At 33.6% G+C, this 24,253-nt stretch overlaps 1 protein-coding gene across 1 annotated transcript in view; it reads left to right on the plus strand.

Moving 5' to 3' along the window:
- LOC126740857 (hemocytin) overlaps positions 1-24,253 on the plus strand; it is a 279,897-nt gene that overhangs the window by 99,131 nt on the left and 156,513 nt on the right. Inside the window, exons 22-28 of the mRNA XM_050447026.1 lie at positions 169-382; positions 1,858-2,063; positions 11,472-11,724; positions 11,786-11,940; positions 12,001-12,151; positions 12,215-12,370; positions 17,142-17,318. Coding sequence (XP_050302983.1) covers positions 169-382; positions 1,858-2,063; positions 11,472-11,724; positions 11,786-11,940; positions 12,001-12,151; positions 12,215-12,370; positions 17,142-17,318 — 1,312 coding nt within the window. The remainder of the gene's footprint in view (positions 1-168; positions 383-1,857; positions 2,064-11,471; positions 11,725-11,785; positions 11,941-12,000; positions 12,152-12,214; positions 12,371-17,141; positions 17,319-24,253) is intronic.

Here is a 24,253-nt window from a genome sequence, read left to right on the forward strand (position 1 = left end):
TGTATTCAGGTCTAATTTAGATTATTTTATTTTAAATTCTGTATTCTGTGTACTGTACTAGTGTTTCGTACAAATTTTTAAATCATATGTTTCTCATTCTCAACGGTAACTAAGAACCCTTCTTATATTTTCTAATATAAGAAGAGTTCTAATATTTTAAAATTTTAGATGGCAACGGTGAATGTATTCCGATCGGCCAATGTCCTTGCCAACAAGAGGGACTAGAATTCCAAGCGGGATATAAAGAAGTCCGTCCTGGAACCCACGGTTTGGAATTATGTACCTGCTTAAATGCTAATTGGAATTGCAGACTAGCCACCCAAAAAGATATCTTAGCGTTCCCCCGAGCTAACGACCTGAAAGCAAAATGTGATAACTCACGGTAAGAATTCGAGACTATAATAAAATAAAAAAATGTCAATATTTTATAAATTAGTAGTTGTAATGCAATAATGTCTTATAGACTATATTATCTTATAGGCAAACGTGAAAAAAACAATCTCTCACTCTTCTAACTATCCGAAACTGAAAGTATCTTTTCCATCAATAATGACTGGTACATACATACATACATAGTTAATAATACATAGAAAATAATGGCGAAGTCTAGCTTTAGGGCTACTCCTACTTAACCATTCAAATTTTTATGTCAAAATACATAAAGTCGCCAATTTTCAAGACGATACTTCTTAAAATTACAAAATTATTAAGAAATTTCAATTAATATTTCTAAACTTTAAATATTCTGTATCTCGTAAACCTGCAACATTTATATAAGATAGGTTAAGCTCAATCGCCATATTTTGGTGTGTAGTATCTCCAGTTTAGAGATTGCTCATTCTTAATGAATCACCCTGTATAAATTCCGTGTCAATTTTTTTAAATGCCGTAATTTTCTCCCTTTTGTAAACAGAATAGTATATGATATACGTATATTATACAGTTTAATAAATATACCTTGATCATATACGGTTGATAAATATACCAAAACCAATCATTACTAAAAAATCGTTAAATAAATATATATTTAATGATAATAATATATGATGTGTTCCTTGGGTACTTAGGGCAGGAGATAAAAGTGAGTAACGATAACCAGGTAGCCTTAATAATACGAAGAACTCAATTAGGATAAGCGGCGTTTGGAGACTCCCCTATGTTTAAAAAAATCCAAGTTATAGACGTAACCTTAGAACTATGGATTGCTGTATGTTACCGTTGCTATACGAAGCACATACGTGAATTTTCACAAAATCAAATTTGGACAGAATTCGTAAAACTCAGAGAGCTATGAAAAGACACATATTAAGAGTATCACTCAGATATAAAGAAACGTAATGAGTGGACAAGAAAGAAAACCAATGCCGTTGACGTTATAAAAAAAGCAGAATCACTATAATGGAAATGGGCAGGACACAACGAACTTGTAACAGATAATCGGTGGAATTTAAAAATTAAACTAAAAGACTAAAAGAAAAATGAAAAGAGACCTCAGGTTCATCATCCTTGGTAGGGAGAGCTTTCGATCTTTCCAATGGATAGATGGGATACATCAAGAATTCTGCCGCATAGTGAAGATAATTGCAGAGTATATGCTCCATTGTCTCGCTTTTGTGGTTGCATGCCCTGCGTAGTAGACTAATGCTTACTTTCAATTTGAATAAATGGCTATTTAACTGACAGTGACCAGTAAAAATAGCGGTTTCTAGGCGTAGTTTCCTTCTAATCAGAGATCTGTAACATAGATGGAAAATGTGCTTACTGAGATTCAGGACTTTTTAATACTCTTTTTAAATTTACTATGAAAGAATGTATAATAATATATAAGATATTTATCTTATTTACCATGTTTTTCAGAAATTTCGAGTTTACCACTTGCGAAGACGTAGAACCGGTGACTTGCAAAAATATGCACACTGATGAGCACTTTTCTCCTTCAGTTTGTCATGCTGGTTGTAAATGTAAAGATGGATATGTTCTTGATTCGAAAAATAAAAGATGCGTTAAGCCCAATGAATGTCCCTGTCATCATGGAGGGAAGAGTTATAAAGAAAAATCTATTGGTAAGTAAATATATATATTTTTTAATTTTTGATACATGTACGATTCAAAACACTGACAAGCTTAAATGAATAGGATACCCAGGTTTGATTCTATAATTAATTTGGTGCTACTTGTAATATCAGATCATTCACATTTTAATAAGAGTATTTAAATATATTACTTCTGAATAAAATGGCAAATCTATTACAGCTAATTTGTTTTTATAAGGAAAATAAAATATATTTCACAATCAATATTCAATTAATATCTATGGTATATACTAATTAATAGACAGGCCGATTGTGACTAAACTGGCATTTATTAATATAACAGTACATGGCACTTACGTGAATTATAAAACTATAGAGCCCATTTCTTCTTCATCCTTAGGTAAAGCTTTTGTGAAAATATCTGCCTGTTGCCTATCAGTTGATACATACTCTAAAACAATTTTGTCTTGATCTTTGGATTCTAGAGTTGACGCCATTTACATAACATGCACTAACGCAAAATGAAAGAGCAAGATATTCTGATTCTGCACTTGATAAAGCCACTATGTTTTGTTTCTTTGTTTTCCAAGAAATAAGATTCTCATTAATTTTTCCTGCAAAACCAGATATGCTTTTTCTATCTTCATCATTTGCAAAATCGGAATCAGCAAAACTATATAAATTAATTTTATTAAATGATTTAGAAAACTTAAGACCATAGTTTACTGTTGACCTCAGATATCTTAAAACATGTTTTAAATAATTCCAGTGCTCAACTGTAAAATTATTTTGAAATTGACTAAAAAAGGATATCGCAAAACTTAAATCAGGTCTAGATCCTAACATGATATACATTAAGCACCCAATTAATTCTTTGTGAGGTATATGTTTCAACTTTTCATCAGTTTGATTTTTGACATTTGATGTCGATTTCGGTTGCATAGGAATTTCACTCAGTTTACAAAAGTTCATATTAAACTTTATTAATACTTTTCTTATTAAGTCTTTTTGTGTAATAAAAATATTGTCACCAAGTTTATTAATTTCTAAACCTAAAAACACAATATTTTTATTGTTTAACTTCTTCATTTTGAAAGCTTGAGATAATTTAGTGTCCAAGACATTTAATAGATCAATTTTATTCGAAAATATTATCAAGTCATCAACGTGGATTAATATAAAGCAAGAAGAATAAAGACATGGATCTTTCTTTGACCTGACTTGAAATCCAAAATCAATTAAAGTTTCATTCAGTAATGAATTCCAACATTTAGGGCTTTTCCCTCAAACCATACAATGATTTTAAAAGTTTACATACTAAATTTGGATGTTTACTTTCAAGTCCTTCTGGTTGTTTCATGTATACAGGACTATTCAATTTCCCATTCAAAAATGCTGACTTTACATCCATTTGTATTACATTCCAATTATACTCAATGTATAAAGATAGTAATATCCTCAAGGTTACCATCCTTGCAACTGGAGCATAAACCTCTTCTGAAAAGGAATCCTGTTGATACCCTCGAGCTACTAGTCTTGCCTTCTTTTCTAATTTACCATCTACTTCTTTTTTCCGAAAACCCCACTTTGAATCTATAACCCTTTCATTTCTAGGATATGGTACTAATTCCCATGTCTTGTTTTCCTGTAAAGCATTTAACTCTTTATCTATAGCCATTTTCCACTCATTTCCATGTTGTATAGCCTCTTTATAGGACTGTGGCACTTCTGATAAGAGATGTCCCATAGAAAGAGCCCACAAAGTGTGTATCAGTGTCAAAGTCTGTAGTTAAGTCATAATTTTGTAAATAATTTGGCATTTGCCTGTTTCTTGAACTTTCTTCGCCTTTCATGTTCCTTTGTCACTTCCTGATCACTATTATTACTGTTACTTTCTTGTTCTAAATCTTGGTATATATTCTCTGTCTTTTTTTTAATTTCATTAACACATTCCTTGGTATTATGTTTTTCCCTTTCTTCTTCATCTCTAACCGGAATCTGATACAAATCTATCTCTTTCTAACAGCCATTTAACATCTGCTCATCAAAAACAACATTCCTTCCATGAACAACTTTCTTTTCACTCTCATTCCATAGTCTACATCCATTATCTGAATAGCCAATCATAAACAGTTTTTCAGAGTGAGTGTCTAATTTAGATTTTCTCATTTCTTTAGGAATTAAATTATATGCTCTACATCCAAAAAGTTTAATTTTTCCCAAATATGGTTTTTGACTGTATCATATTTCTGCTGGGCAAACAAGTTTTGGTAATGTACGAGTCTCTGTGCGATTTATAAAATAAATGGAAGCTCTAATAGCTTCACCCCATAAGGATTTATCTAATTTACTATCAAAAATTAAGCATCTTGACTTTTCCAATATTGTTCGATTAAACCATTCCGCAACCCCATTTTGCTCAGGATTATAAGGACCTGTATACTTTATTCTTATCCCCTTATTTTTACAAAAATCTTTAAAAGCAATTGAAGTATATTCACCCCCATTATCACACCTTAATTTCTCAATTTTAGTACCAAACTTAGCTTCTACTTAAAACACATACTGTTTAAAGGGTTCAATAGCTTCACTCTTACTTTCCAATAAGAAACACCTACAAAAATGAGAATAATGGTCAATGAATGTTATGAAATACTTCTTACCATCATATGTACTAGGTGTGATTGGACCACATATATCAGAAGATATTATTTCCAAAATTCTTTTTGCTTTCCTCTCATCAGATACAGTTACATATGGCTGCCTAGTCTGTTTAGCTTCAAAGCAAATTTCACAGGTACCTGGAGATGGATATCGAGAAGAATGACCCCTTCTTCTATGTTGGAATAATTGCTCGTCTATACTAGTATTAGCAAAATTAATATTTTCGTTACACAAATTTAAATTTATTGTATATAATTTCCCATTTAAATTACCTTCCAAAATGTTTCCTTTGTCATTCAAAATTACAACCTTATTATTTTTAAAAATTACTTGTAAACCGTTTTCCTCTAATTTTCTTACTGACAATAAGTTGTAAAATAATTTGTCGCAAACCCACACATTTTTAATATTAATTTTTCTATTGTCATTTGCTTGAAATAATAAATTTTCCTCTTTTCTAGCAATAATCTTTTCACCTTCTTTTGCTATATTTATATTATGCAAAACATCTTTACTGTTATGTAAATATGGTAACAATTTTGTACTAACTAAATGATTAGTCGCACCACTATCTACAACGAATGTTACATTACAATTTTTGTTACATATATTTTCAGAAACATTGCACACTCATATGTTAAAAAGGATGTGTCTTCTTCCTTCACACGACTTACATTTTGAACTGCATGAGCCCCACCTGACATATGTCATCTGAATGCCCCTCGGCAACCACCGCTGTACCTGCCTCTGGAATTTCCATGAAATCTTGCATCATTACCAAAGGTTCTAAAAGGAGTTTGGCCTGCGCTGTTCAGACATTCCGCCCTTTTATGTCCCAATTTCTTGCATAAGTGACATTTGTAAGGAAAATACCCTTGTGATGGGCTGCTTCTAGTCCAATTTCCATTTCCTCGCCCACTGCCACGACCCATAAAAACTGCATCCACGTTCTACCTTGAATTTAACTCTTGCTTTTTACCGTGTCTAGCCTCCTCCAACAATAATTTCCCTTTAACAAAATCCAGAACATAATATCTATGGCTGTCGTCACAGACTGGTAAGCTTCTGGCATTGTTGAGAGTAATTGTAAAATTATCTCTTGTTCCTCCTGCTTCTTTCACTTTGCTTACTATTTGATTAAATTCAGTGAGAAATATAGGTAGGTCGCCAGCATTAAACTTCAGAGCTCGAAATTTTCTCTGCAAAACTACTTGTGTAGAAATACCTTTTTTTGAATAAGTCATACACAAAGATTCCATGATTTGCTTTGCAGTAGTTTTCGCCTTAAGCGTTTCCAAAATATTATCTGCTACATATTGTATAATAATTGTTCTTGCCTTGACATCACTTTTTGCAAACTTGTCTAATTCTTCAGCTGAAGTGGGAGTTCCGTTAGGACATTTACCACTCCTTGTTGTTCTAGAAGTAATTTGATTCTGAACTCCCAATTTGAAAAGGAATTACTGTCAAAGGGCTTAATATAAAATAATTGCTGCTGCTGTCTTTCCGCCATTTTTCTACCGCCTGTTCCTACTTTCCGTTGCCAAATTGTATTCCCAAATTTCCAGGTTCTACAACACTTTCACCTTTCCCACAACCTGCCTAATTAATTCCTGGGCCCATAACCTATGGTATATACTAGTTAATAGAAAGGCCGATTGTGACTAAACTGGCATTAATTAATATAACAGTACAGGCATACACGCGAATTACAAAACTACATAGCCCATTTCTTCTATTACATGTGCTCTTAATTTTCTTTTCTAGAATAAAATATTACCAGCATAATAATAATACCCTAAAATAATTATATTCACATCGTGATAGTTATGGGTATGCAACCAAATCTACATTGCAGAATTGGATATTCTACACCAAAGCGGATAATATCTACAATATCAATATATATTCAATTAATATCAAAAGCAGCGCTACGCCATCAAGTTCCGTGTCAAACTCCAGAAAACAGCAACGGAGACTTTAAAATTGCTAAAGACCCCTTCGTTATTACTGATGATGGAGATTGTGGTCAAGCAAGTTTCCACGCTGGCTTACATCCCTTACAGTCCAGATCTTCCACAGCTAGACTCCTTTCTTTTGCTTAAGCGAGAGCTTAAGGGCAATTAATACAGCTCCATAGAAGATGTCCAAGATATGACGGCATCTCTGAAGGGGATTCTAGAAAGCAACTTTCAGAAGGCGTACGCGCAGTAAGTATCGGGTACTATCCATTGTGTCGTAGCAAAAAGTTGCTCATAAGGATTTGTACCGATTAGTTCAATCAAAAAACAATTATTCAGTTCTACTTTTCGATCCTATTCGGTATAATGGCCTTTCTAACATTTTCTACAGTTTATCTTGCTGAAAAGGGCATCTCTCAATTTGCGTAGTTTGCAGTCATCAAACTTCACATTAATCGGGACCGTCGACAGTCTATCGTCCGGCCCGATATTATTATTAGAATACAGTCGATTATATTATATACTCACGAACTTATAAATATACTGGACTGCTAATGCATATGGCCACGATACTCAAAAATGACCACTGCATGGTGGCCGCCATTTTTATAGTGATTGTGTCCTTTTGATGTTGGTCACTCTGAAAATTTTTAGTGTTGCCAACAAAAAATATATTAAATAACGATAATGAAGTTGACGACGCTGACGTTTGACGTGTGAGTATAGCGGATTGCCTAGTTTTTGCCGATTTGTAAACGACGCTTGGGTATATCGTCTGGAACAGGCGATGTATCTTTCTCCTTATTTAAGATGTGAATAATGTATCACCATCTTTATTTTCTCAAAACCGAATTATTATAAATTGTTCGTCTGTGTTGCTTATAATAGAATAATATATTGAGTTGTTGACAGAATAATATACTTTTACTATATAAACCCTTTATAATTACAAACCCTCATAAAATCATCTATATTTTGATTTTTATAGATGGTTGTAGGGGAGAGTGGGGCATAGCGGAATGATATTTCTTTTTTTTTAGTTGGCGATCTTAATATTTAAAAAGAAGGTGTAAAAATGCTGTCAATCAAAAGTTTAGACTCTTCTTTGAAAAGGACAGTGATAAAATATATCTAAGGTGAACGGTTTTTGTAAAAAAAATTAAAAAAAAAAAGAGAAAATCATTCCACTTTGTCCCTTCGGTGGGGTAAAGTGGAACACTATACGGGGCAAAGTGAAATGAAAAATTTTATCAATAAAAGTCGCATATAAAAGCATTTTTAGAGTGTATATCATAGGCGGTACATTGTTCATGAGCCCATCTTTCGCAGCGACTGCAGGATATCCAGCTTTTTCCAGAACTGGATTTAAGGAATTCACGATCGCAAAAAAAAAAACATCTTGTATTATCATCATTTTGAACACCTTGTGCAGAAACGTGTTCTACCCTTTTGCGTTTACTTTGACGATGTTCCGGGTCTTTCTTTTTGCTTTCAAAAACTTTTTTTTTACAGTAACTAACTTCAAGGGAGTTGGACTATTTTTTTCTAGCAGTTCATGATAATACGGACTTGCGGTTAACACTGCAGTTTTTCCTCTGTTACGTGTTGTTGGTTTCTGTTTAGTAGTCTGCTGCACCTGGGGTACCGGTATAATGTCACGGGGACTGCAAATTTGGTTTTCAGTCAAAAGACCTGTCTCCTCTAGAACTTCTGGAGAACAGGAAGGAGAGACATTTGAAAAACAAGAATGAATTGATAACAAAGGGACTGGTTCCACTACTACTTTTGGGAAACATGGGGGCATTTTGCCTACACGCTTGCTGCAAGAAGGAAGAGCTTTTTCAGTTATTTTTAACACAAAATCTTTATCGGGAGCTGGTACCGCTACTATTTTCGACGAACATGATGATATTTCGTCTTCAACATCTTTGCTGCAGGAAGGAATGGCTTTTTTATCACCTTGCTTAGCAGTTCCTTTTAACAATATAATAGGAATATTATCATCGGATGACGAGTCTTCGTTTTCCGGAGCAGGTCTGTAAAATAACAAATTTATGTTAGGTATAAAATAAACTGTCAAAATTGATACCTACCTATTAGTTGTTTCACTTGCTGTAAAGGCTTCGTCAGGGAAAATATGTGGAATAACAGGCCAAATGCCTGTTTTTGCAAACCCGCTAATGGCATTCTGCGCAGTTGAGGCCCTTAGGAACGCTTTCCCAAACAATTGTCCAACTTGTCGTATTGTTATTGGTCTTCCAGGATGATTTCGTAACCAAAGTTCACATTCCTGCATGTAAAAGGTGCTGAGAGGAAACATGAACGAAACGTGGCTGAAGGCGATGGCTGGTATGTGGAGGTAGGCAAATAATATGAACATGATTTTTTCTAGCTGTTTCAAGTAAAGCAATATTTTTTTTGTATGGCTTGCGTGACCATCAAGAATTAGTAAGATTGGTTGATCAGCAGTTGGTTTGACATGTGATCGAACCATGTTGGGCAAAATATGTCTGTGTTCATCCATGCCATCCTGAAGGATGGTCTGTCTCCTCCACATTATAAATTTGGCTTGGCGAGAATTTGTAGCTAGTAGTAGTTCAATGAGCAGGCTAAAAAAGGCAGAAACGGTATGCCGGTTAAAGACCGTAGCTCTAGCGATTGAGGTTTTTTCGGGAGTTCGCAGAGAAAGCCTTGAGTTCCGCTTTAAAAAGGCTAAAACCCAATCTTTTCCCGCCTTTCCTTTCTCATTATTAAATGGATGGCTTATCCCGTTCCTTACAGCGAACTGATAGGCTAGATGCCTTAAGTCTGATATGTTTAAGCCAAAGTATCTCCATGAACAGACAGTGTTCAGCAAGCTGTTGCTCTTGTTGTGGTGTAAAACAACGAGTAAATCTGCCCAAACTTTTTCTTGAAGCTTCCTCGGACGCGCAGTTTTTTTAGCTCTTCGAAAAAATGTTGTTTGTGGCACATTATAGCTAAGAGCTGCCTGCTCATAGCTCAAACGATTTGCTCGAACTGCTGTAATAGCGTTGACCATATCTTCCTTATCCCAAACATGTTGTGTGGATTTACGGACATAATTCCTAACCATTTTTGTCGGACCTCTAAAAAGAATAGGAATAAAAAATAAACATATGCATTCGAATGAATCTAGTTTAAATATTGTTTTTCTAATGGGGCAAAGTGGAATGCATTCCACTTTGCCCCTTTTGACATTTTCCACTTTGCTTCATTTGGCATCTTTTTAGTAAATGTTTGTTTTTTTTAACAACTGTGATTCGATCCATCTATATTATTTAGTACGCTTAGTTATATGTCCTACCTTGAAAATAGCTGCTACAAAATTCCGCTTTGCCCCACTCTCCCCTACCTATTAATGTGGAAACACTGTACATGGAAGGAAAGTAAAACTCGTAATAGTAAAAATAGAAAGAAAACAAAAGTGTTTTTTACTAAATTTGTTAAGTAAATACAAGCAAAAATTTAAATGAATATCATGATTTTCATGGTATTAGGATTAATAAGATTCAAGATTATCAGAATAATAAAACAAATATTTTAAAGTGCATGCATCTATTCCAAGTTGATTGAAACTTTGTCTCATTTTAGGTGAGGATTACTCTCTTTCATAAATTTTAACGAAATTCTTAAAGAAGTACTAGAAAAATCACAGATCTAACGCAACTATCTTAAATTCTTACCTATATGTAACTTTCTATTTTGTATTTTTGTAAACATAACCTCTCAAAAACTTTAATTGTTTTGTTTCCCTACAGTTGGCACAACCAAAATGTCCTTTCGATGTTGGAGTGACCAACATCGAAAGGACACAATCACGCAAAATGGCGGCCCCCTAGTAGTGATCATTTACTTTTCATTGAATTGGCAGTCCAGGTATATTTATAAGTTCGTGTATATACCCGACTGTATTCCCTCCACAATTATTGCGTCACACTATAGTGGCCGGCAGGAATCGCGCCATTCGCGCCTCAAACTGTTATTTCTGAAAGACACGAAAAACCATTTTAAAATTTTACTGAATTTTTCCACAAAATCATTTTTAAAACACTTGCCTTAAAAAAACTGGAGGTAGCAAGTTTTAAAATGGATAAATACAATTGTGACTATGGTAACAATTCGTAATGAAAAATGTACTTTTCAATAACTAGCCAAGTGCTAAATAAAGATTATTTATTTATTTACTTGTCATATTGAAGGATGTACAAGTTCAAAGATAGTTTTTACGTTTTATGACCTTTAAGTATGATATTATGCCTCTTAAGGGTTTTCATTATGACCCTAGATCTCTTCATTTGCGATTTTCTTTCTTTGGTCGATAGCCTCCTACTGTTGGCTTCCATAGGATCTTCCTTTGTTTCAACAAAGCAAACGAGATATGTTCAAACTGTTAATTAACCCTATAAGCCTACTAATCTCGTCTTAAAATTATTCATTTCAAGATGGCGATTCAATAAATTAGCAAATTCTCTTCCTATAGATTCAGATACTTCCTTCATGATGCCTATAATAAATGCCCTGCAAATAATTACAAAAAATTGAATAAGTTGATATTTAGTTTTGGTAAATATAATGTATTGTAATTATACTATTAAGCGTATGATAAAGATTATTTATGTTTTTTATAGCTTATGTTTTGAATGTTCTGTAATATTAATAATGTAGGTAATTACTTTGTCTAATGTTTCCTACAAATTTGTAATTAATTTTATTCTTATAATTAATTCATCTTCATATCTCAGCTGTTCTATTAAATTTAAATAAAATTAATATCATATTATTTGTTATCTAGTTCAAAGCGATTGTAACACGTGCACCTGTAAAAACGGCAAATGGAAATGCACAGATCGTCAATGCACAGCAGAGTGCTCGACGTGGGGCGATTCGCACTATAAAACCTTTGATGGAAAGCATTTTGACTATCAAGGTCAATGCACTTTTGTATTGGCAAAAGGTGTGCTTGGTAGTGATAGTTTCGATGTTACAATCGAAAGTATTCCTTGTGGATCATTGGGTACCAGTTGCTCTAAGTCTGTAACCGTACGGTAAATTATTTTGTCATTAGAGCACACTTCAAAAATGAATAATACTTAATAATTTTGTTAGGGTGTCAGCTGGAGAAGATACAGAAAAAATTACTTTAACCAGGGATAAACCTACACCTAGATTAATAAATAAAAAACATATCACTTTAAGGGAAAAAGGGATTTTTGTTATTCTGGAAGCTCCCGATTTAGGTCTAGTGGTTCATTGGGATAAAGGTAACTAACTTCAACAGAAATTCTTTTTGATTTTTCCATTTAATTTCATCCTTACATTAGGAACTAGAGTTTACGTAAAGATAGATCCCCGATGGAAAAACAAAATTAAAGGTTTATGCGGAAATTACAACGATAATGAAGCCGACGATTTCCAAACTCCTTCAGGTGGTATGACCGAAGCCTCTGCTAAAATTTTTGGAGACTCTTGGAGGTAACTCTTGGAATTTTACTTTACGAACTAATAAATTCTTGATTTTCGACTGATTTATTTCAGATTGCAAGATTATTGTTCTGAAGCACTCGACATAGAAGATACATGTGCCGAAAAGCCAGAAAGAAAAGTATGGGCTTTAAAAAAATGCGGCGTTTTAAAAAGTAAACTGTTTGCGCCGTGTCATTCTGAGGTTCCATTGGATAGTTATTTTGATAGGTAAGTGATTATTACTTAAATATATTTTATTATTAGTGTTCTACAAAACTACAGGTTATCATGCTTTTAATATATTTTAATGTGTTTTGAAAAAGAATCTAAGACATCGGTAAAAAGTAACTTGTAATTGCCTGAAAAATTTCGTTTTTATTCCATTTATCTGCAGAAATTTTGTTCTTATTCCAAGCAGTAAATCAAGTACCTGTTCCGGTTACCTCGTTTTATTACAATACATCCTCAGCACCTCAAAGAATTTCCATTCAATCTGCTGATCTTCTCTTTTGGAACCTCAACTGTTTGGAAACAATGGAAAATTCAACAACGCTTTTTTCTCTTATCAAAATTAATTTATTCATATGCTTATATGTCCAATTTTAAGGCCTTGATCGATGCCTATAGAGATTACTAGGGTTCACATATAAATTCTCATTAAACTTTCGACCTCTTAGCTCTTGGACCATAATCACTTTGATGACATATGTACTTAATAAATACTGTTAAAAACCTACTGGTCAACAAACGGATAAAAAGTTACACGGTAGAGTGAGTTATAGTCGAAAACATGTAGTGCCTGAGTTGAGTTGCGAGTCGAATCTCGGTCGACGTGAGGCGTTGCTCACCAATTTCCTCTGTTCCCATTGGTCTCTTTTCCTTCCTGTCTAGAGTCCTATAGTGATTGCCTGTTCAAGAGTTGTAGTACACAGTCGAGTTAAATCGTTGTCTCAGAGATGTAGGGTGTGACCTAAGTCTCGATTCATAATAGTAGTCGAGTTAAATAGTTTCTCACCGATTTATATATATTTCATATTACTCTTAATATTCAGTACGGCTCTGTTTACATCTTTCGTGCCCAAGTTCAAGTTCATAATCCCTAATAACCGAAACTCTTTTTCTCTTTATTTCCAGACTTTTGGTGATCAACTGGAGGTCCAAGACTTGCAGTGAAATTGTAATCGCCTAAATAAAAACTTAACTCACGAATTATCTTTACTCGTAATACCCCAACACGAGACCAACTCATCAATGGGTCAACTCCTTCGAAATATGTATATCCCGAGGGAATTAAGTAAAACCCTTAAGTCATAGGTTTCACTGACTCAATATTCGAATTTAACCGGTAATCTAAACCTCTCACCTGCTGATTCGTAAACGTAAATAGAAAGTAACTTAGTAAATAAAGTAACTTACCCTGGATATTTTGGGGATGGGTGTGGTAGGTCACGTACCGAAAAATACGCGCGTAAAACAGTGTCGACACTTATCGATCAAATCGGTTTTCGGTCAATGCCAGAATTGCTGCTACTCAATTCACAGCTTAGCACAACCTTCTCCTTTTCTCCCACTCTTTTCGCATTCGTATTCAATATAAGGAAAGATGTGTATAGTTCAGGAATATACAAAAGGTGGGAAAAGGAAAAGATGTAAGGCAAATTATGTAAAGTTAAATAAGTTATTAGCAAAACGCGTATTTTTGAATGCATAAATATTAAATACAAGTAAAGAATTAAATTAAAGTTAAAGTATCACTAAGTATTGATTAAGAGAAAATTAAAATTAATAATTATAATTACTACAAGCATGTGATGACGAAACAGTCTCCTTATTTCTCTACATTTTCGTAATAATTAATGGCAGGTCTATAACTCCTAATACCTCAAGACAGATCTTTCTCTTAATACCCAATATGATATCCTCTCACTCTCTTTTTACCTTTCATGACTAAGTTTAAGTTCAAAATCCCTAATAACCCAAGACGGGTCTCTCTCTCTCTCTCTCTCCAGACTCCTTGTGATCAATTGGAGGTCGAAGAGTTGCAGTCTTTAGTAAAATTCTAGTCGGTTAAGTGAAAACTTGCTCACGAATTATCTTCACTCCTAATACTCCAAGAGAAGTCAGTCTTTCTGTCTGTCTATACTTTTGGTGATCAATGGCAAGTCCATAACCCCTAATACCTTAAAACGGATCTTTGTCTTTACTGTCCTAGTGACTTAATGAAGGTCCATACAAATAAATAATTGTATCTTCCCCTATTTGGAGAAGAAGCTAGGCAGCAGTTCTCTTCCGAAAGAGAATGTTGTTTTTGTTACAAGCAGTTAGCCTTCTGATCTTCACTTTTAAAAACCAGACAACTCGAACTATCTGAAAAAGTGTTGTTTTTATAATTAAGATATCAATCTTTTGAAAGTTTAATTTTCGTAATTTAACGTGTGTACCAGAAGACGACAATTCCTTGTCTTGCATTTTCCTGATCCGTTCCTGATGTACTATGTGAGTCAAACTCGCGATCGAAATAAGATGTTGCCCACGGATTTATCTCTATAACTTTATACCTTAAGTTAGGTTTTTCTCTCTCCAGACTCTTAGTGACGAATTGCACATTCCACAGTTGCAGAACACAGTAGAGTTCAGTCGTTGTCGCAGAGATGTAGTGTCTGAGTCGAATCGCGAGTAGGAGTCGCGGTAGAAGTGAGAGGTTGTACACGAATTTATCCCTATTCCTCTTACCCCTGATAATCTAAGATGGGTTTCTTTCACTCTCTAGACTCTATATGACCAGGTCCAAGAGTTGCAGTACAGAGTAGAGTTATTCTCGCAGAGATGTAGTGTGTCAAGCGAGTCAAGTCGTTCGCCACTACGAGACATAGTGGCGAATTGGGAAGTAAAGCGAAAGAATTCTCATCGATATCCACCTATTTCATATTACCTTTATTAACAATTTTTTTACCATTATTAATACAACTTTATTACCATTATTAATAACCCAATATTCCAGTCAGTTAATCTTCTGATCTTGACTTTTAAACAACAAACAACTTGAACTACCTGAAGAAATGTTGTTTTATTTCGGGCAGCTAATTTCCGACTTTAATTTTCTCAAAGATGAATTTTTCCCTAAATTTCCTTGCCATAGTAAACATATGAAGCAAATCACTCATCTTCTCACTGATCTGTTCGCAGAGATTATTCGTTCGAGTTCGCAGAGTGTATGAGTCGAATCACGAATCCTAGTGGCGATCACAGTAAGATATTGAACACGGATTTATTCCTATTTCTCTTACCCTGTATACCATAAGACAGGTCTCTTTCTTTTCAGACTCTAAATAAATAAAAGGTTTCCAAAAATCTACAGACTCTAGGTAACCAATTACAGCTCTAAGAGTTGCAGTATACTGTCCAGTTCAGTCATTGTCATAGGAATGTAGTGTGTGAGTCAAATCGCGAGTCATAGTCCCAGTCAGATATTGTTTACGGATTAATCCGTATTCTCCTTATAACCTAAGATAGGTTTCTTTCTGTCCAGACACTAGGTGACCACTTGCAGGTTTAAGAATTGCAGTACATAGTCGAGTTGAATCGTTATCGCAAAAAATGTAGTTACACACGGATGTATAGGTCTAATAAAATAGGTCTCTTTCTCTCTCTCTCACTCTCTAGACTCTAAGTGACTAATTGCCAGTACAAGAATTGAAGTACACAGTCGAGTTGTGTCGCTGTCTCAGAGAGGCTGTGCGTGAATTAAGTCTTGAATCGGAACGGCAGTCGAGTTGAGAAGTTTCTGACGGATTTATACCTATTTGATATTCCCCTTAATACCCAATACGGCTATCTTTCTCTGTTTACACCTGTTTTTGACCAAGTTTAAGTTAATAATTCCTAATAAACCAAGACGGGACTTTCTGTTTCTCTCACTCCAGAATTCCGGTGATCAATTACAGGTCCAAGAGTTGCAGTCTGCAGTCAAATTGTAGTCGGCTGAAGTAAAAAGTTGCTCACAAATTATCTTCACTTCTAATATCTCAACACGAGTCTTCTGTCACTGCACTTTTGCTAATTAATGGCAGGTCCATAACCCCTAATATCTTAAGACGGATTTTTTTCTCTCCACTTTCTTAGTGAAGGTCTATACAATTAAATAATTGAGTCTCCCTCTATTTGAAAAAAAAAACCAGAAATAGTTTTCCGCCGAATAAAAATGTTGTTTTTATTACAAGCAGTTAACGCTTTATGCATTGTTATTTTCTTTTTACTTCCCAAAAAAAAATGATGGATGATGAACAATTAATGTAACACTTAATAAAGTAGTTGGAGGTCTCTAATGAGATTTGAATATCTGGTATGCTTTTTCTATTCATTTAGTAAATGCACAAGTTCTTATTCGATACTCGACTGCTTTAATATTTCTAAAAGAGAACAGCAAAATTGCTGTTTTATTTACTTTTATAGCTGTTGCAATAAAATCCAAACATGGTTACATCGATAGATGTCTCTACTGACGGCATGCCCGGATCAAGTCACAATAAATGCATTAGGCTGTTGCTAATAGGCCGACTTTACTTCTAGATACCAAAGTATTTTCAAACACTTCTTGCTAAGGCTGGTTGATCTGGGCAATTGTCGTTTAGCTCTTTGAATTACAGTAAGTTAATGCTGTATGTTCCAATCTTACAACCACCTGGTTGTCCTTAAGAACAAGTTAAGATATTGGTGATATCTTATGCTCATAATAGTTTTGGTACTGGATTCGCACTTTCAGTGATTTGAAAGTGTTAAAACCAAACGGTGGTGTATAGACTTGAAAAACCTTAACATTTGTTCTAACGTTTAAAGGAGATACGCTGATAATTTTAGCCTGCACCAATATCCGGCTGGCGCAATTCTTTTCTTCCTCCACTTTAAATTTTATTTATGTTTATATCAATTGATTTAAATAAATAAATGTCGTAAAATCAAATACTTACCGTGCAATAAAATTTTTAATATTAATTTTTAGATGCGTTTTTGACGCTTGTTCTTGTGACCAAGGAGACGACTGTCATTGCTTATGTACCGCATTGGCATCTTATGCACAAGAATGCAACAATAAGGGGGCTCCAGTACGTTGGCGAAGTCAGCAATTATGTCCGATACAGTGCGACCAACGGTGTTCGGAATATAGCTCTTGCATCAGGTAAGGAAAAACATTATAGTGTAGGCTCTTTAAAAGCTAGAAACCTAGAATAGTAAAATATGCAAGGGTTTAAAGAATAAACTTTTGAGCCTAAGGGCAATATACCATTAAGTAACCCACTGAACCTGGTAATGTCCACGACTGAGATAGCTGGAACAATTATTGAGGTATGTTAGTTCAGCAGGGAGACAAGGCAGGATTGAATATATTGAAATGTAGATTGAATAAGACCTGAAAAAAACAAGGTCAACGTAGTACTTTCCATTCAACAACTTTGAAGCCAACTACGTCTATTCAAAAATTTCTCCCAAGGCTTAAGAAAGCATCGCATAATAAAACTTATTTCCTTTAACATCTCGGTTCCTGACGAACCTACTCATGTACAGTCGGCAAATTTGAAAATGTCCCTCGCATCTGCTCTCAGACTTCGCTGCCTTACAATTTGGCAACATGGCTTTTGACTGGAAGGGGTAGCGTACGGCGTGCGGTAGGGTGTATATCGATCGAGTTTAGTCGTGTATAAATAGGAAGGGGTGACGGAACTTATTTTTCAGTAGATGGGGTTTTTGCAATGGGACGTTTCGAATATTTTTGTGGCTGTGCAAGCTGATATTAAAAAAATCAATCAGTTTGTTTTTCTTCCTTATGTAAAGTTTTTAGGACCATGCGCTATAGTGTTTTATACGTTGGCTAAATGCGCTCTTCAAAATTCTGTTTAGTTCATCACTTTTGAGAAATTACTTTCAGTTATTTTTTTTATTGGGACACTATATTTCTTAACTCCAAATTATTATTTTTTTGCTTGATCTTTCACAACCTATATTTTTGTTGTCAAATCCTGCTTGTTGTCAAAATAAATAGAAAAAAAAATCGTTTTTACATTTTTATGCATTAAATAAAAATACCAATCCAAATTTTAAATTGTTTTTTACTTTTAAAGTGTGCGTTATTGTATAAAATAATATAATTTAAAAAAATACCTATTTGTTTTTTTTTATTTTTAAATATATGGTGTGTATTTAAAAATAAGTAAACAAACAGATGTAATTCTATGATAAAATAATAGTTTTTTTAATTCTGGCAGCAACCAGTAAGTGTAAACCAAAATATAGGTAATCATAAAAAAGGAAACATTATAATAATAGAAACTTTAAGTGCTACAGCAGAAACGATAGGAATATGTTGAGATTTTTCTCTTTCATCCTGTGTCTAGGAAATGAAAAACGCGAACTCAAACCTGTTTAAGGCATTAAAGGTTTCATAAAAAATAGCGCGCTATGGTTAGCACCGCCTCCTAGCATTAATAACGTAATACGAGCTGAGATACTACCAAAACTAATTATTTTGGAATACCCTGTCCAGCGCAGTAAAACTAAGTACTTGTACTAAGGACTACCATATTATGGGAAAAAAATTAAGATTTTTGTTTCTTTTTCCTAACATTTTATTTATAAGTATACCTATATAAAAATACAGGATGTAGAACTCGTCAAAAAAAGTTGATATACCAAAAATTGCCTATACTCGTATAGTAAAAGTTGCATATTAAGAAAGTTAGTTTGCGTTATTGAATTTTTTTTACTCATTATCAAGTTAAGTGGACATTGTTTTTACAAAAACTGTTCAAAATTGTCCCCACTTGTTCGATTAACCCAAAATGTTGTTCGGCAAATCCATATTTTAAATTGTTTATTTCTATATTTTGGTAAGAGGTAGAAAAAAATCTATGTGGTTCTCATGAGTAAAGCACACTTTTTAACTGAAGTGATGAATAAAGTAATATTTCCGTTTGTAAATAAGGCACTCTCGTGATTTCTTCTTGGATAAAAAACTATTTTTTATAATTTTTTATTGAAGCAAAGTTAACTTAAATTACTAAACTTTAATTGTAGTAGTCCCGTATCTTTTTTTATTTACTTTTTTTTAAACCTTATAAAACATATAAGTAATGGATCAAAGGTCAGTTTCAAAGCGAAAATTTGATTTCCTATTTAATGACAAATTACAGTTCCTTAAGTATAACATCTTAATAACAATTAATAACATTCAACACTACTCCTAACAAGCTTTAGTAAGTATAATTACAATTTAAATGTACAATAAAAATACTTTTTTATTTAAACTTTTAAATAGCCTATGTGTATTGTGTTTTTTTCGAAACTTACACCTTTTTTTTTTAAATAATAATTATTTAATATCACAGGGTGCATTTGGTATTGGTATGGCTTCTTAATTATTATTTGGTATAAAAACCATTTGCGTCAATGCATTGTTGCAGCCTTTTCCGAATTGATCCCGCGTAATTACTAAAATCGGGCCTCCCTCTAAAAGATTCCCAAACTCTTTGAGCCTGGGCTAGTAACGTTTCTTTCGATCTAAGTTGGCCTTGATTAAAAGTATCCCAAGAATTTACCATTTCAGCCCACAAATTTTCGATGGGGTTTAAGTCGGGGCTTCTGGATGGCCATGGAATTAAATTAAATTCCGGATGTTCCTCAAACTATGTTCTCACCATACGGGAGGTATGAATTGGACAATTATCGTGCATAAAGGATATTGGTCCAGCCGGATATAATATTCTGTATGAAGGCAGAAAAGAATTTTCCAAAATGTCCACGTAGTCCGCGGAATTCATTCGGGGTGGCGTGGTTACCAGCATTCCGGGTCCATTTTGGGTCATCCAACCCCATAATGACAATGTTATTCTCCCGCTTTTTTCAGTTTCTTGGACATAATGGGAATCATATCTGGTACTTGTAGGTCTCCACACTAATTGATGGCACCTTATGTCCGAAGAAAAAGTCCGAAGAAAAAGTCCGAAGTTTTTTCATCGGTAAATACCACATTTGACCAGTCTCGGTCAATATTTTCTTGAGCAAACCTAAGCCTTCGCTCGGCGTTGTCGACCGTTAATTTGGCCTTTTTGGCTGGTCGTCGGCTACAATTTATTCCAGCTGAACGAAGAGTATTCCTAATTGTTTGCATACTAACATCCAAGTTCATGGTTTCTTTGACCATCCAGCTATTTATGAAAGGGTTATTTCTTACTTGGGTAACAATAGCTTCTCTCATATTTTCGGTCAATACCGGTTACCTTCCAGGATGTTATCTGGTTTCTACATGCCCTTCTGCCTCTTGACGTTGGATCCAGCGTCTAACTTGTTTGACCTGTTTAAAAGCAAATGCAGTAATTAGTATTAATTAATTAAATAGATATCTATTATACTATTAGGTTAGTGACAACAGTTTAGCAAAGGGGTGGCTTATAGGTATAGGTATAGGTATAGATACAAAATAGCAGTAAATATTTTATTATTAAGAATAAGTTAATAAAGTAGGTACTAAAAAAGCAATAACAGCGTCTCTTAACAATAATAAAATTTTATATTATTTGTTGGTGTTTTTTTAAAACATTCAGAGCGTTACGTCAAAATATATTTCTATGACAACTTTTTTTAATATATGGTGAAAAGCAAATAAAGCGAAAATATTGAAAAGTTTTCAAAGTGAAAATTTTTCAGATTAAAATGTTTGCTATGAGTTTTATAAAACCTTCATATTTAAAAATAACAACCGGCGCGAAGAGACAAAATTATTTTAAATTATAATAAAAGCAGGCGATAGAATTCTTCTCTTCTTTTTCGTAAATTACGTCAAAGCTCACTTATGTCAATGCTCAGTCTAATATCGTAAAATGCATATACATAATGTATCATATTACTAAATCGAATAAATATAATTAACAGGGTAAAGCTTAAATTTGGCATAAAAAAAACCCATTCACAGGTATAATAATAAATACAATAATAATACAGATATAAAAATATACTAGATGGATACAAATAATGCCGTAAATAGGTAGTGGATTGGCTCATGGTGCGTTTTGGACTAAATATTATTTTAATAAACATTTTTTAATAGGGCCACTCCCCTTAACCCTCAACTGGTGCAGTAGTGAGTCAGATATTAAATTTAAAATTCAAAATATTGCCAATCTATACTACACTTGAGTACCGTTTTTGAGAAACCTTTAAACCCATTAATACTTTTTTTAGGGTATGGTACTGCATTAAATTTATTTATTATCTAAAAGAAACTATACCTTCGTTTTTTTAAATATTTAGAAAAAACTTGAATATTTTCAAGATATCGCGTTGCAACACTTTAAAAAACTCACCCTGTATAAGGGTTGCTTGGATTTAAAAAATACTACCTCAAAAAAAACAATCAATCATATGTAAAATGATTTTACTTTAAAAATAAAACAAAAAATTTTTTTATTTTGATAGACCCAATAACATGTATATTTTTCTTTGTTAAAAAATATAGGTAAGTTTTATAACTTTTTTAGATATCTATCGATAAATTAAACTTAAAATATGTAATTTTCAGCTATTTTTCTAAATAAAAAATTTAATGAAAAAATTATAAATTACCCTCGAAATCACTCCTATTTGAATAGATTCCCGGGACGATGAGATAATAATTTTCGTTTTTGATCTATTAAATTTATTAGCTTATTTCGGGATATCAAAAAAAGTTGGTGCCGTATAAAAACAAACATTTTTTTTAAATGAAAGTTAAAGAGAATTTTTGACAAATTTCATAGTTTAGTTTAAATAGATTTTACCTAACAATAAATTTAAACGAAATGCATACAAAAAAAAACTTACTGAAAGATCCGTAGCCATTGCTATTTCTCGTAAGGTGGCACCCATCTCATGCATAACAATAATTCTAGTACGAATTTCCATGGTACTGTCCCTCTGTCCAGGCAATCTTGGCATTATGAGAAAATATTACATAAAACACTTTAAAAAATAAAAAAAATTAAACACGTAAATAGACTCGAGGCACTTATAAACACAAAAGACAGTACAATACTACTTACCATTAAATTTATTTATAATTACCACCTTATACATTTTACCTGCATCCCTGTGCCGCCAATTAATATGGAAAAACCCTCCTTAAAAATAGATCTTAAAATTTACAATGGTAACCTTACACACAATGTTATAATGGGATCCATCGCATAAGCTGCCCCCGCATCAGCCCCCGTTACTTATTTCCGAAAAATGCCGCTATACTTTCTTCATTCATACAGTGTAGCCAAATTGTGCTTAAATTACGTGTAAATGGGTAAAGAGCCACCGAGCGAGGGACATTTTCAATTTTGTTGACTGTACATATAAGTCAGAAATCCTACATTTTTGTCTTCACAAAAACTCTGCATTTACATCACCAATTGAGATCACATTCCTGATCACCTTTTATTTGAAGTTAAACGGGGCAACGAGTAGAAACAATAATCTCCTAAAGAACCAACGCTACAGCGAACCCAACTCAACCGCATGATTAAGATGGTTGATCTGGTTTTTAAGGCTTAAGTTATTATTCAACACTTACTAAAGGGGGCAAGAAAAATCTACCATATTTCAAGGTAAAGGATTATATCATTCAAGATTCCCAGGAAAAGGTTGAGGTTTTTACTACTGTCTTGGGTAAGTTCTTTGTGAAATCCAGCTTGCACATCACTCGTGCCCATGTAAAGCACGCTATCAAAATGACCGCCACTAAAAAAAGCATCGGAGCGCAATCTAATTTGCAATCAGTCTCCTATTAGCTATGAGGAAAATCATGCAGAAACTAATCTCAAAGGACCCTGAAGTCATTATTGCAAAACAGAACATTTAAAAATCCCCATGAAGAAGAAGAACTAAATTTTCGAAGTTATCCATGGCACAGCATCATCGGTTTTAAGAAGAAACTGTCTTCAACTGAATTATAAATAGTTGTTACCTCTGATCCAAAAATTTTTAATGTCTTGCTAAATTAATTGGATGTGAGATCAAATAAAACTCAGGTTCTTAAATTTAAATATTGATGTTCTCTATTAAGCCAGTGAACCAAGTTAAGACTAGTGAACCATAAAAAAAAGTTTATATATATAATCAATGGTCTTTCTGGTTCTTAAGCAAAAATGGAACCAACAAATGTTTTAATTATAATAACATTTTACTGTCTTAAAACCTAGTTCTCGGGTGATAACCATCGATAACGCATCCGCAATCTTAACACTACAATGCATCATGTAGCATATCTGCTACATATAAAATATTGAAAAATTCTATTTTCATTAAATGTTTTATGATACACCTAAATGCATACTGTAGCATACTATATACACACTTTAAATCGGGTTTCGCTTTGCTGGCAATAGATGGCACAGCAAGTACAGAATTTTAATTCTAATGTCAGCTGTGTTGTTTTGGCGGTTGGTGTGTGTGTCTGACGTAGTAAATTTGTGTTTTTTTGAACATTTGAAGCGGTTTTGGCAGACAAACTCGATAAATTTGGTAAATTAGGTAAGTATTCAAACTATTTGTTATATCAGTGCGTATCCAGAATTCATAAAAATAAATTACCGGGTATTCTAATAAAATGTAGCAAATAGGCTACAACATGCATTTTATGATTTTTTTTTAATCTCAGGGCGATGGACAAAAAAAGGGATTTTCGAAAACCTTTGACAATCCAGGAGTTGGAAAAGTTGGCAGAACGTTTTCTTGAAAGTGACGATGATCTGGAAGAATTGAACGAAGATAATTTAAGTGAAAACGTTGATAATTGCTTAGAATTGGCTGCTCAAAAGTTTCAAGATCCTGTGGATTACGCCAATTTGGACATTGAAAATACTTCAATTATTTTTGAGCATGAACTAGATGGTGTAGAACTAACCAATTCGAACGTTGAAAATAATAATGAGGCAGATATTGTCGACGAAATAATACCTGAGAATGAAGACGCGAACGGTACAGAAGAAAATATATTTACACTGGATAAAGACGCATTCAAATCTATTGCTGGAAGCAAGCATCTTTTGAACAAAATGTTCAAGGTACAACATTTAGAGGTGATGAAAATCTTCCAAC

This window comes from Anthonomus grandis, chromosome 10 (assembly GCF_022605725.1).
Source record: "Anthonomus grandis grandis chromosome 10, icAntGran1.3, whole genome shotgun sequence".
Classification (NCBI taxonomy): Eukaryota; Metazoa; Arthropoda; class Insecta; order Coleoptera; family Curculionidae; genus Anthonomus; species Anthonomus grandis.